Here is a 15,364-nt window from a genome sequence, read left to right on the forward strand (position 1 = left end):
ATGTGGATGTGATGTAATGTAATCTGGATAGAATGTATATGATGGGATGGGGATGGATGTGATGAGATATAGATGGTGGATGTGGATGTGATGTAATGTAATCTGGATAGAATGTATATGATGGGATGGGGATACAATGAATGTGATGGATGTGAATGAATGAGATGTGATGTGAATGGATGAGATGTGATGTGAATGAATGAGATGTGATGTGAATGAATGAGAAATGAATGAGATGTGATGTGAATGGATGAGATGTGATGTGAATCGGGATAGATGTAATGTGAATGAATGTGATGTGGATCAGGGTAGTTGTGAATGGATGTGATGTGATGTGATGAGGATAAGGGTAGATGAGAATGGATGAGATGTGATGAGAATAGATGTGATGGGATGTAATATTGGATGAGAATGGATGAAGGACGATGGAAATACATATGATTAGATGTGGATTAAGCAATGTGAATTGATGTAAAAGAAAGTGGAATAACAAGAAATGATGTGGAACAATGTGGAAAGATGAGAGTTCATTAGAAACTGTATTTATAACCTGTTTTTAAATGACTGTTTTATGTCAAAAATGCTGGGGAAGCATTTTGACCATCTTGTGATGAGGGATGAACGAATCCTTAGAGTTAACCCACAGAAGCAGAACTATTGAAGTGTATCACCAAGCGTTTGGTCTCCTCCTCAAATACTCGCCACCGCTGGATGAAAAACAGCAGATGGCCAGGTTCATTCGGGGACTGAACAAACCTTTGAATATCCTAGTGAAGAATGCCAAGCTAGTTTCCATGGCCAAAGCAGTATAGATGGCAAAGGATTTTGCCAAGGCCTTTGATGTCAAGGTCCCGCCAAAGCTAGCACCATTATCTTTCAAAAGATTTCTAGCTCCAGAAGGTGATTCCAACCTTCCATCGCCTCAGAGACAACAAAGTCAAGCTCAGGATATGGAAAGTTCAAGAATGGAAGAAAGGTCCTTTTCCTGGAACTCAATCCCCTAGAATTTAACTTCAGAAGTTCCACCCTTGAACAAGGAAGTGAAATACTATAACTATCAAGGACTTGGACATCGTAGTATGGATTGCCCAACTCCTTTTGGATTAAGGTTTTTGGGGCGGGAAAATCGAGGACCAAGATTCCAAACTCCAGCTCCTTCCTTCCAGAGTAATCAGGTTCCCTTCCAGAGTAATCAGGTTCCTTTCTGTCAAAATCAGGAAAATCCTAGAGGTAGTAGACCCTCTAACCAATCCTCAGTTTCAATCCAAAGTAATGCAATACCTCCGCCTTAGAATAAGGAACGTCAAAGAGAGATGTTCCCGAATCGATCGTCTATTTCCAAGGCAATAACGCTGGAAGTGATTAAAAAAGAAGAAGATGAAAGAGATTAGACTCCACCTGCGAGAGATGAGGACATCTCGCGTTTTTTTAAGTGGGGTAGGATGTAAGATTCCTCCCTCCAGTTTTTAAGGTGTAAAGGTGTAAGAACCTCCCCTTCTGTTCTTGTAATTATTCCCCTCTCTGAAATAAAAGAAAATGTCTAGAGAGAGAAAATCCAAAATTGAGATTTCTTTGGATATAAAAATCCTCCTAGTGTCTGAAATGGTTTCCCCTAAAATAGAAGTTCAAAATAAATTCTCCAAAGTGCATTAGGAATCAATTAAAAATGATTTAAAAGTCCTTAGCGTAAGGGTCAAGATTTTTTGAAAATTTTGGATTATGGTCCAATCAAGGTTCCTATGGGCCAATAAGATTAATCCAAGTGTTTGGATGAGATAAATCTAAAGAATAAAATAAAATACCCAAAAATGAGTAAATGCTCACATAAGACAAAAAATTGACTGATTGAGTACAAGGTTTATTAGTCAAAAACTATGAGATATTACTTTAAAAATGAGATATTTTGGAATAATGATACATTTTTGACACCTTGGTAAGGAGGGGGAAGACTTTAAGGTAGGTTCCTATTTCACACATGTGGATGAGTTTTTAAATCAAAAACATTTGTGATATTTTTATCTCTCCTCTCTACTGGATCAAATTGGATCAAAATGGGAGCTAAACTGTTCCAAATCTTGTCCAAATTTAGCCAAACTGAAGCTGGAAAATTCTAGAACTTAGTTGGACTCAATTAGTGGCCTCCCTCACCTATAAATAGACCCTCATTCTTTTGTATTCTCATCTTTGAGCTATACCATGCCAATATTACATTAAAATAAGCATATTTTCTATTATCCCTAAAAAATCCTCTACTTTTGGAGAGAGTGTAGCTTCTCTCTCTCTTCAACAATCCTTGGGGCTTTCTTCTCAACATACTAAACCAATTTATAGCAGCGGAGCTATGGTAAAATTTTTAGAAATTAATACATAAATCATTTTTATGCATAATTTGAAAAGAGGACTTCCTACCATATTCTAGGATTGGTGATCCTATGCTAAAAGAATGATTTTCATCACATTCTTGGAAAAGTAATTTTTAGTGTTTATGCATAAATAAGTAATTAAGAAAAGAGGTAACTTTGGAAATTTTATTTTTATGTAAAAAGAGGAATTCCCATGATGATGGAGATCCATGTAATTAAATGAAAAAAGAGAAATTTTGGTATATTAAAATAATGAATATTTTATTTAAAGAGAAATTTTAGATAAATTTATTTTATGCATGAGAAAATTGAAATGATAAAAGAGAAATTCCCATGACATTTGGAATTCAATCATTTAAATAGTAAAAGTGGAATTCTTGGCATAATCTAATTAATGGATATTTTTATTTAAATTTGAAGAGGAATTTCAGATAAATCTATTTTATGCATGAGAAAAATTTAAATGATAAAAGAGGAATTCCCATGACATTTGGAATTCAATCATTTAAATGTAAAAAGAGGAATTTCCATGATAATTGAGATCCAATAAATTAAATGAAAAAAAGAGAAATTTTTAGCATAATTCAAATTATGAGTAGTTATCAAAAAGTATAATTTTGAGCATTATTGGGAAATATGGGTAGAATTGATTTTTGTAAATCCCATGAATCTTTTACTCAAAAAGAAGAATATTGAATATATTTCACTTGAGAAAATTGAGAAAGAATATGAAAATATCCGTCGAGAAAAAGAACCTTTACCTAGGCCAAGCAATTGGTAGAAATTTAGAAAAGTCCCATCGGTATCAAAAATAGAAAATGTTACTAAATGTGAATAAGATGTGTATGCTGTCGTGACGTGGACGGTGTCGCTAGGAAAGTGCGAGACTTCTAGCTGTGAGAGTAGCTTCTAATTCCCAGCAAGGAAATACACACACATACTCTTCAAAGAGCATAAGACATCTCCATTTTTGATGACATATACATGTGCCATTTCACCTCAATACATTCCCGAATTCAGCCTGATGATTGCACATAAATTGTGTATCAAGAGCATGTCCCGTTCCAAGCATAGATTTACTGACTCCTTTTTTCAAATGCCTCAAACCAATCACATGTAGGCATAACACATACTACAAATGATTTCCATATACATGTGACCATTCACATCACATATACCATATAATGCCAATTCCATCATTTTAAAATGTCTCTTGATCACCTGAAAACCTGCTTTCAGATTCCAACAACTCACAAGGCAAAAGATGGCACATGGAGCATGTACAACATATTCATCTGTCTTTAAAAAAAATCACCATGTCTAACAATCCAAAACCAAAAAGCCCCCTTTTATTCCATGGTTCTTCAAAACCATATATACTAAAAAAAACTTCTATACGATTTTTTTTTTAATCGTAAATAACATCAAATAAGATTTCACTTATCTGAGTAAAAAAGCGAATTTTTCTTTGTTTTTGCTATTTCTCATGCATTGCAGTTTGCGCCAAGATCACAAAGCATCATATAATGTGTAATTTTTTTGAAGATCGTCTCCTGTAATAGCTCTTCATTCACTCGTTAATTCTAATCCCTAGAAGCTCTATACAGTAGGCGCTGTTTTGATTTTAAAATCTCTGGTTAGAAGACACTCTGGTTCTCATTTTCTGCACACACCCCGACGATATGCGCCGCCTTCTGGTTATTTCTCCTTTCCCCGCAAGGAATTCGGGCGCGCATCCCTTTTGCAGCTATATTATCAAAATTTCCCTAGTTCCCAATACACTGTGCCACCTTTTATGTAGCTTTAAATTCGGATATCTCCACGTAAGCTGCCACATAAGGATAGCATGTGGCAGAGCATAGCCCTCGTAGATAGGAACGGTATGCATAACACCATCACCCGAATCCAGCACAATACCTGTTGTCCTTCCACTGGCATACAATGAAAGCACAGCCTGGATAGCAACATACGTAGCTAGCGCATTGAATGTATCGAACCTGATTTGAGTCATCTTCTCTCGATTAGCTTTTGGATTGAGAGGAGCTTCAGTGAGCAAGACTGGATGCTCTTCAGGAGCAACTCGAAGCTCATTAAAGAATGTATGGTGCCAAATCTTTTCCATGTCATCCCAGTTGGTTACGATACCATGCTCATTAGGATATTTCAAGGTCAATATTCTCCACTTAGATTGAACCTCATTACCAACATATGCATCTTTCTGTCCCATACCCACCATAACACCAGTGCGCCGAGAACGACCCACAATACTAGGAAACACTGCCGCCCCAGGAGCATCATCTCCAGCAAACCCAGAGCCTCCTTGATCTGCTCATTCCGAATAAGAACAGGAATCATGGTATCCCAAGACACGATATCTCAAAAGGGCATTCTTGAAAACCAAACCTTATATCATACATGCTCTCACATTTCCATACATGTCGAGAAGGGTGTTCCCTACTACAAGGTCTACCATAAACATAAAGCTCCATAATTCACACCACACTTATGTACAGAAGCTTCGAGACCTGACTCAGCCTCAGCTCGTCTTATTGAACCTCATTTACAATATGAACATATGTTCATGGGCATCATATAATGACTCAAGTCATGGCACTTAATCCCATGCATCTGGATTTGCATTTAATGGCCTCATATGTGTGGTTTCACACCATAGACGTGCCATGGCACGACTTCCACCCCCTCTAAACCTGCACATCCTCTGGTATGTGCCAAATCATCATCAAGATCCACATATAACTGGATGTCATCTTCATCTTCTACAAGAAGATCATCCTCTTCCTCTTCAACCATATCCATACGATCACTCATCCTGAGTTTCCTGTGAATCAAAAGGATCATTGTCATGCCTTCTTTTAAACATCTTGATCCTTTTGCCTGCTACAAGATTCTTTATCTCTGTTCCATCAAGCTCACACAGGGTATACGTGGCATTTCCATGCACATGTTTGACAATGTAAGGGCCAAACCATCTTTTTGCAAACTTTCTTTGAACAGTGAACTGGTTGTCAAGGCTACTATCATACATTAGGACCCAATCACCTTCTTCAATAGGTTTTGGCCGGAGTCTGTGTCTTCTATCAAATCTTTCTTTATTTTTCAACCTTGCATCTTTCAAACGAGCTTTAGCAAGCTCTACATCTTCAGGCCTCCTCTCCAGCTGCCTTATTCGCAATGCAAGGAGGTCTTCCCTGTTCAATCCTTCCACCCAGGGCAATACATTCCAAGTTGGGACTACTTCTTCAACTGGCATTACTGGCTTCTGACCATACATTAATTCTGCAGGCATGTATCCTGTCACTGAGCTATGAGTTGTACGGTCAGCCCACAAGGCATATGGTAGCAGCCTTGGCCACTCTCGCATTCTTTCTCTGCATGCCTTAGCCAAAGCTTTAATGATTGAAGGATGTCCTCGCTCACTTTTACCATTGCCCTCAGGATTGTAAGCACATGTTAGGGACAGTTTGATGCCAATTTTAGAGAAGAATTCCCTTTGCTTCTTCAACATCTAGCTCACCCCTATCAGCTGTTATTTTCCCAACATAGCCATACCGGCAAATCACATCTTCCAAGAGAAATTTGCATACTGTTTCCGTACTTTTTGTTCTAAGAGCACGTCCTTCCACCTGATTTGTCAAATCTTCTCTTGCAAGTGCTATGTACCGCATCTGCCAAATTCCCAAAGGCATTGTAACTAGATCCACTACCCATTTGTAGTGCATGGCAGGTGGGTAGGTTGGTTGCAAGCCATCACGATGTCGCACATTTGAGTACACATACCATGCATGTTTCCACATATTGGGATACATCCTTGTACATTCCTTTCCATCAATATCTTTCCTTTATTTTGGTAAAGGTGGCCCACACACTTCGATGTCCAGCCCAGAGACTCTCATGGAATTCTCTCACGAGCTTCCCTTGAGTCTCTTTATCACATATGACTCTCTGTGGCATAGCATTCCTCTGCTTAGGATGCTTCCACAGGTACCCATCCTTTAGGAATACCCTATGCTTTTCTGCGGATCCTCTTAAATTTTGAGTCAAACCAATTTTCCTGTCTTGTCAAAGTACTCAAGTATTGACCAATAAGCAACCAATCTCCTTCATACATTTCCTCACTAAAAGACTCAAGTGCATTTGATAAGCAAGTATGGTCCCCTTTTGCATATGCAGTAGTATAGAATCTTGTACCTACATCATCAATATCACTAATCATCCCTTCTTCATCCTCATACCTGGCTCTTGATAGCATATCTACAACTGGGTTATCTTTTCCTGCAATATACTCAAACTCAGGATTTAGTGACTTGATATAGGCAATCCACCTAAGCATAGCAATATCTGGAGTGGTGCAGCTTGCAATCATCCCAAGGAGTGGCAAGCAATCAGTTTCCACAAGTACAGATGCCCCAATAAGATATTCTTTTTCACATTTTAGAGCAGTGACTATTCCCCATAACTCCCTCTTGATCTGCGGATATTTTCGCTGACGAATGCTTAATACCTTTGCTCCAAATCTGATTACATACCTGTGATCATCCTCATCATCTTGCCCTGCTGCCCATCCTATCCCGGTAGGACTAGTATCAACTGTAACAATCACAGGCCTGCCACACTCATAATCTGCCTTCCTTAGAGTAGGTGATGATTGGAGCAAACCTTTCAGCTTCCGCATAGCTTTAATATATACTGCACTCCACAAAAATTTTTGATTTTTCCTCAAAAGTTGATAAAGAGGATCTGCTACATGTGCATAATGTGGGATCCAAATAACATAAAAGACACATGCACCAAGAAATCTCCTCAGCTCTATAACATTAATGCATATCTCTTTCATTCTTTGTATTGCATCTATCTTGGCTGGACAAGGTCGGCGTCCATTAGTACTACAAAGATGCCCCACTATTAGCACTTCACCAACCCCAAATACTAATTTTGATCCAGACAAAGTAAGATTCACCTCTTCAAGCCTGGATAGAATCATATCACAATCTTTTATATGATTCGCCACAAACTTGCGGCACCCTTTTGAATCCAAATCCTCATCTTTATTTTTCTCATCATAGCCCTTTATTGGCACATCATCCAGAAAAGGCATAGTTATTTGTGGTATGAAGTCTCGCAAGACTTTATTCATTCCATTCATCATATGCGCCACTGAGTTGGTGGCTCCCTGTGGTAAGGTACACATCCTTACTAATCCCAAAGGAGTTTTCATTGTGGTCAAGTCCCTGCTTTGTATATCCAGCTGGAACTGATCATATCCCGAATACAGATCACCCATAGAGTATATAGCTTTCCCTGCAAATGCTTCTGCAAACTCATCCACAATCGGACCTGCTCCCACATTCTTGATTGTGACTTTGTTTACAGGTTGCATGTCTTGAATGAAGCGCAATGTTCCATTTTTCTTTGGCACGGTAAACCATCTGTTGGAATATGGAGCGCATGATGGCTCCAAAATTCCCATCCTGATCTTTTCTTTTAGTAATTCCATCAGCTTTGGCAAGAGAGCCTTTGGTACTAGAATCGGCCGCCGCCACAGGTTCCAGGGCACATGTGGTACAGTGAAGATCACCATTGGCACTATTACACTTGGATCAACACAGCCTATCTCCTGCGGCTGAAAAGCAAAGGCTTTCCCATGTTTTACAAGCATCTCCTCAAAGCATTCCCTTTCAACTGGCAACAGAAAATCCTTTTCACCAATCTTCAGCTCTTTTAGGGTTTCCTGTGTAAATTTATGCCCAATTTTCTTCGGATCTCTGAGATTCGGTTGCATAGAGGCTTCATCTAATTTCTCCTTGTTCTTCCTGGTGGCAAGGGCAAGGCAACTGGTTTCACCTTCTTTGCAACCGTTTTGTACTTTGTATCAACATGAGCATCCATCTCACAATTCATGTTTTTACATTCCATCCCCTCAAATCCCCGGATTATATCATACATCCCCACAGATGACACCTCTATCATCTCATTTCCACCCTGTAAGCATGCTCTTCCCATGTCAAAAAGCACATCCATAGTATTCACATGACACCTCATCAAGCACCCCTGAAATAAACTCATTCTTCTCCAAAAGACCACACTGCTCAAAACCTTTTTGTACATTCTGTACATATTGACGCATACCACGCTTCAAATCCTTGCTTTTTACAAAGACCAGTGACCCATAGCTAGAAAATCCCTGAAAATTTGCTGAAAAGTTATTTACATTGATTGAGTCCTGCGAGAACTCATTTTCCCTTGTACCATTGGAATCCCGCTTTACAATGGCACCTGGCCAAAATCCCTCATCTCCCTGTAGTTCATGAATTCTCTGTTTATCTTTGGGAGTGACTGTGCTCGAAGAGACTCACGGTTCCTTTCATGGTTAATGCAAACTGTCAAGAACTGAACAGCTTTCTTGCCATCTTTACTCCTTATTCTTGCATATGCCGAGCCATCATCCAAAACCTTTGTTTCCATCCTCACAGCTGTAATGTAGGGTTGCCCAAGGATAAGGGGATACGATGACATCTCCTGAACAAAGAAGTTCTGATCATCTTTCACATCCCCTATAGTTACCCTTACATTTGGACATGCTGCATAGAGCTCTCCAGATGAGTTATTAGCTGCTTTAATCATCCACCCATGATCTACATCCATTGGCCATTTACATTTGTTGTAGAGATTTTTAGCCATAAGATTTATTTCAGACCCATGATCAATTAGAGCGACATACGGCTCTTCCAAGTCACCTATCTTGACAAGGGTTTCAGTAGTTGCTCTTGCCCAATGGCTCCTGGAGTAATGACTCTTTGTAAGAACTTCTTTTTCATCATCCTCATCCACAAAGCGCACTTGTCGTGCCCCTTCAGCACAGTGATTACATTCCACCACATTTTCTCTCTCTTCCTTTTGCTGTACCTGTACCCCATGAGTCTTGGAAGTTCTTGCCTCCCCTTGTGATGGAATAGATTCAATTATGGACTGCCTTTTCCTTCGTATAATATCAATTATCTCATCATGGAATTCTTTCTTTGCAATCCCCTAGTGTAAATTCCACCCTGCTGTTTAGAATCCTCTCTTCAAGCACCTTTTTGAGATTTGTTGCGGCTTCAATATCAGATTGAAGCTTATAGAGTGGACTTTTCCCTTTACCCTTCTCCTTCTCATGCTTCATTTTTGCTGGCACTTCTTCCATTGATACTTCCTGTAGAGGTCTGCTATGCGGTAGAGGCATATGTGATGGCCCAGGATCCTTCTTTTCACTTCCATGGGTAACTCTTTTTGATGACCCTCCTTCCTCATTTTCCCTTTTATGCTTCTCCTCTACCTGTGCCTCATTATTCTGGCATTTAGCAATGTAGGCATGAACAGATAAAGAATCCACAGGCTTCTCCCAGCCAGTCTCAAGACGTATACACTCACCTGCCTCATGCAAAGCTTGCTTAGACACCTTCTTTGACGCAATTAATTCCATTGTTGATGGCCAAAAATCTTCATTCTCATAATCTTCATCATTCTCAGATCCCTGCTTTGATTGACCAGCCTTTAACCCATAGGTTGCTGCCTCAACCATAGAGATAGCATGGCTAGCAGCCATATCCTCAACCAGCCTTTTCATCCCTCCTTTCCCAAAGTTTGTGCTTAATGGAAGACCAGTCTCTGTAAGGTGGATTTTCCCATCTTTGAAAAACACAAGTTGATTTCTGAGGGCTTCTTTATAGCTACCACAGTCTTTCTTTGCATGTTCTGGGTCATCACACCATATACATCTAAATGTAAACCCTTCTTTGCTTTGAGGCCTTTGCATAGAAGCCTGTCCTAATGGTAGCCCTTTTTCCTCAATCCTGGACATCTTCAATTTTAGGTCTCGCATACCCTTAATAAGCTCATCCATCGGCCCTTCTACCTTTGGGATTGCAGCAGCAGCTGGTTTTGGTAGATTCTCAGGGATAACAGCAGTTATAGGGGTTGCCGAGCTCATCACCATTTTATCCCTCCTTCGCTGCCGCTTTGCTAGCATGGTGACCGCATCCTCGACATCATTCCAATCATTCTTTAGCCCTTGCTCTGTATCCTTATCCTCAAGGAGGATTTCTAGTTTCTCTTGGAGATCTTTCCCAGCTGCTTGTAAGAAGAGCTCTGTTTTTTCTCTGTCCAAAGTTGTGCGCTCTATCCTTGACAGCTGGGCATAGTGCTTCTCAAACTCTCTTAGCAACTCTGTGGCAGAAATTCCCATTTTGGGTTTTGTGACCCATTCCAAGAAAGTTCGTTTGGTCACCCGCTCAGAGTCCTCCATGAAATATTCATCCTTTAAAGCAAGCTTGAACTCCTCCCAATTTCTGCCACCATGTGCTGTCTGTAATCCTCTTATGCGCTCTCTTATTTCAGGAACACATACCAGCTCAAAGCTTCGAACCATATCCTCCTCAGTCACCCTGTTTAGCTCCATTTCCTTTGTATAATTGCGCAGGTACTTTGTAATGTCCTTACCATCAAATTGATCCACCTTTTTCACAATTGACTGCAATGCTTTAGTCGTGGAAATTTGTCCCCTCTCAACAGCTTGCTGCTGTTGCATATACATAGTAAACATCTGAAACATTTGCATAACCCCGGGGTCAAAATGAACCCCCTGGCCCTCAGGATTCTCAGCCATAACTTCCTTGTGTATTTCACCACACTCTCACCCCAGCAGTTTCACATCGGGTTCACCAAAAAGCTATCGTGACGTGGACGGTGTCGCTGGGAAAGTGCGAGACTTCTAGCTGTGAGAGTAGCTTCTAATTCCCAGCAAGGAAATACACACACATACTCTTCAAAGAGCATAAGACATCTCCATTTTTGATGACATATACATGTGCCATTTCACCTCAATACATTCCCGAATTCAGCCTGATGATTGCACATAAATTGTGTATCAAGAGCATGTCCCGTTCCAAGCATAGATTTACTGACTCCTTTTTTCAAATGCCTCAAACCAATCACATGTAGGCATAACACATACTACAAATGATTTCCATATACATGTGACCATTCACATCACATATACCATATAATGCCAATTCCATCATTTTAAAATGTCTCTTGATCACCTGAAAACCTACTTTCAGATTCCAACAACTCACAAGGCAAAAGATGGCACATGGAGCATGTACAACATATTCATCTGTCTTTAAAAAAAATCACCATGTCTAACAATCCAAAACCAAAAAGCCCCCTTTTATTCCATGGTTCTTCAAAACCATATATACTAAAAAAAACTTCTATACGATTTTTTTTTAAATCGTAAATAACATCAAATAAGATTTCACTTATCTGAGTAAAAAAGCGAATTTTTCTTTGTTTTTGCTATTTCTCATGCATTGCAGTTTGCGCCAAGATCACAAAGCATCATATAATGTGTAATTTTTTTGAAGATCGTCTCCTGTAATAGCTCTTCATTCACTCGTTAATTCTAATCCCTAGAAGCTCTATACAGTAGGCGCCGTTTTGATTTTAAAATCTCTGGTTAGAAGACACTCTGGTTCTCATTTTCTGCACACACCTCGACGATATGCGCCGCCTTCTGGTTATTTCTCCTTTCTCCGCAAGGAATTCGGGCACGCATCCCTTTTGCAGCTATATTATCGAAATTTCCCTAGTTCCCAATACACTGTGCCACCTTTTATGTAGCTTTAAATTCGGATATCTCCACGTAAGCTGCCATGTAAGGATAGCATGTGGCAGAGCATAGCCCTCGTAGATAGGAACGGTATGCATAACACCATCACCCGAATCCAGCACAATACCTGTTGTCCTTCCACTGGCATACAATGAAAGCACAGCCTGGATAGCAACATACGTAGCTAGCGCATTGAATGTATCGAACCTGATTTGAGTCATCTTCTCTCGATTAGCTTTTGGATTGAGAGGAGCTTCAGTGAGCAAGACTGGATGCTCTTCAGGAGCAACTCGAAGCTCATTAAAGAATGTATGGTGCCAAATCTTTTCCATGTCATCCCAGTTGGTTACGATACCATGCTCATTAGGATATTTCAAGGTCAATATTCTCCACTTAGATTGAACCTCATTACCAACATATGCATCTTTCTGTCCCATACCCACCATAACACCAGTGCGCCGAGAACGACCCACAATACTAGGAAACACTGCCGCCCCAGGAGCATCATCTCCAGCAAACCCAGAGCCTCCTTGATCTGCTCATTCCGAATGAGAACAGGAATCGTGGTATCCCAAGACACGATATCTCAAAAGGGCATTCTTGAAAACCAAACCTTATATCATACATGCTCTCACATTTCCATACATGTCGAGAAGGGTGTTCCCTACTACAAGGTCTACCATAAGCATAAAGCTCCATAACTCACACCACACTTATGTACAGAAGCTTCGAGACCTGACTCAGCCTCAGCTCGTCTTATTGAACCTCATTTACAATATGAACATATGTTCATGGGCATCATATAATGACTCAAGTCATGGCACTTAATCCCATGCATCTGGATTTGCATTTAATGGCCTCATATGCGTGGTTTCACACCATAGACGTGCCATGGCACGACAACGCAATGTGAATAAGATGTGAATGCGATATGATAAAGAGATGAGAATGAGATGTGAGGATATTTGAAAGGATGTGATGTGATGTGATTTTAATCAGGATAGATGTGAATGAATGAGATGTGATGTGAATCGAGAAAGATGTGAATGTGATGTGAATATATGTGGATGTGAATGTGAATGAATGGATGGATGTGGATAGACGTGCATGTGAATGACTGGATGGATGTGGATGAATGTGGATGAATGAGATGGAATGTGTATGGATGTGATGAGATATGGATGGATGTGGATGTGGATGTGATGTAATGTGGATAGAATGTATATGATGGGATGGGGATACAATGAATGGGATGGATAGAATGTATATGATGGGATGGGGATACAATGAATGTGATGGATATTAATGAATGAGATGTGATGTGAATGGATGAGATGTGATGTGAATCGGGATAGATGTAATGTGAATGGATTTGATGTGGATCGGGGTAGTTGTGAATGGATGAGATGTGATGTGAATGGATGTGATGTGGATCGGTGTAGTTGTGAATGGATGTGATGTGGATCGGGGTAGTTGTGAATGGATGAGATGTGATGTGAATGGATGTGATGTGATGTGATGAGGATATGGGTAGATGAGAATGGATGAGATGTGATGAGGATAGATGTGATGGGATGTAAAATAATGTGTTTGGATAAGAATGGATGAGAATGGATGAAGGCGATGGGAATATATATGATTAGTTGTGGATTAAGCAATGTGAATTGATGTAGAAGAAAGTGGAATAACGAGAAATGATGTGGAATAGCGAGAAATGATGTGGAACAATGTGGAAAGATGAGAGTTAATTAGAAACTGTATTTATGACCTGTTTTTAAATGATTGTTTTATGTCAAGAATGCTGGGGAAGCATTTTGACCATCTTGTGAATGAGGCCGTGGGGAGACCTCAGTGATAAAGTTGCAACATCTAACAGAGAGTCAACGGAGGACGTCTCGCGTAGCAAGGTCTCGACCGAGGTCAAGGTCTTGACCAGCCTCGGTTCGATTTAAATGGTGAGCTTTCGGTACGATGGATGAGGGACCAAGGAAGTGGCCTATGAGTGAAGTGCTAAGTGACCTACGAAGGATCCTAGAGGGTGCTAACCAGGGCTCTGGGTTACCGAAGATACCTATGCATGCGTCGAGGAAGAAAACAGAACAAGGTGTTAGAGTGGTTTTCTGAACTCGGGCATGGATTTTGTTGATTGACCTTGCTGGTCCTCAATGGATGAGTCCATGGCTCTTTTATATGGATCCGTTGGCTGATCTCTTACTGATCTTCAACAGAGAGTTCATGTGGATTTTTATAAGTGAATATATTTTCGAGTAACCATGAGCTAGGAACTATTGAAAAGGGCCCTGAGTGGACAGGTGGTAAGCATTCTGGTTTTGCCAATGATGCCATAGGTACACCAATGAAAGAATGATTGGAAATTAAAATTCAACTGAATATTTTGGAGGATTATGATCAGTGATACTATGGTTTCATTCAAAGATTGTTTTTAAGACAGCTAAATCTATGAAACAGGCAATTTCATATTGGGTGTGTAAGTGGTGTGACTATCTTGAAGTTTGCATGAAGCGCCAGCTAGGGGGCTTGGGAACTCTTTTCCCTGGTACCTGGGACAAAACATAACCAAATTCCTAAAAGGATCCTATCACTACAGTGGTTGGGCGGTTCGCTAACCCATTAAACTGCTGGATGGGGTTAGGCTGGATTGATGGATCCCTAAAATGGAGACTCAATTCTGTTATGTTACGATAGATGAAGTAAATCTCAGATAGTCCTTATTCTATGGAAAACAATCAATGACTGTGCCTCTTCATGAGGAAAAAAACGTTGGTCTCTATGATCCAAGTGCAAGTGTCTTCCTTGATCTGACCATGTGACTTACTGGTTCGGTCAGATCAGTTTGGTTAGTTAAGGCTCTTGACTACGTTAGAATAAAAATATCCTGGAGGAATCACCCATGCTTTCTAGGCAAGGGAAGTTTTTTCGGGTTCAATTTTGGAACAAACCGAGGGATTAGTCTCTTGTCCGGATATCCGTGTACGAGGCCCCGACTGAGAGGCTCTGCCCTATGCAAGAAGTGCTACTTCCGCTGCCAGCACCCCCGAATTTGTTGCCCAGAGGGGGCAGGGATCTTTCAGCTGGTATCAGAGCGAATTGGCTAAAGTGGATCAACCGAGAAGCAAGAAATGTCAAAAATTTATGAAGTACCAGTAAAAGATTGTAATTGTGTGATGAAACTCATACATATTGATATTCAAAATAAAAATTCATAAATTGGTAATTGGGTCTTCAGATGGAAGTACCGCAATTGTATGGAATCCCTGACTTGCTTAAGGCCTAGATATGATGGTATTTACCTTATAACTCCAAGGACCGTGAC

General features: G+C 40.2%; 1 protein-coding gene and 1 pseudogene across 1 annotated transcript in view; one reads left to right on the plus strand and one right to left on the minus strand.

Annotated features, from left to right (window-relative positions):
- Positions 1-3,890, plus strand: part of LOC147603523 (uncharacterized) — a 54,589-nt gene extending 50,699 nt beyond the window's left edge. The window contains exon 5 of the mRNA XM_086796975.1: positions 3,861-3,890. Within this exon, the coding sequence (XP_086653101.1) occupies positions 3,861-3,890 (30 nt within the window). The remainder of the gene's footprint in view (positions 1-3,860) is intronic.
- Positions 3,891-4,110: 220 nt separating this feature from the next.
- LOC147603524 (uncharacterized) lies at positions 4,111-12,476 on the minus strand (annotated as a pseudogene).
- Positions 12,477-15,364: the final 2,888 nt, after the last annotated feature.

This window comes from Cibotium barometz, chromosome 64 (assembly GCF_041138505.1).
Source record: "Cibotium barometz isolate CiBa-2024 chromosome 64, ASM4113850v1, whole genome shotgun sequence".
Classification (NCBI taxonomy): Eukaryota; Viridiplantae; Streptophyta; class Polypodiopsida; order Cyatheales; family Cibotiaceae; genus Cibotium; species Cibotium barometz.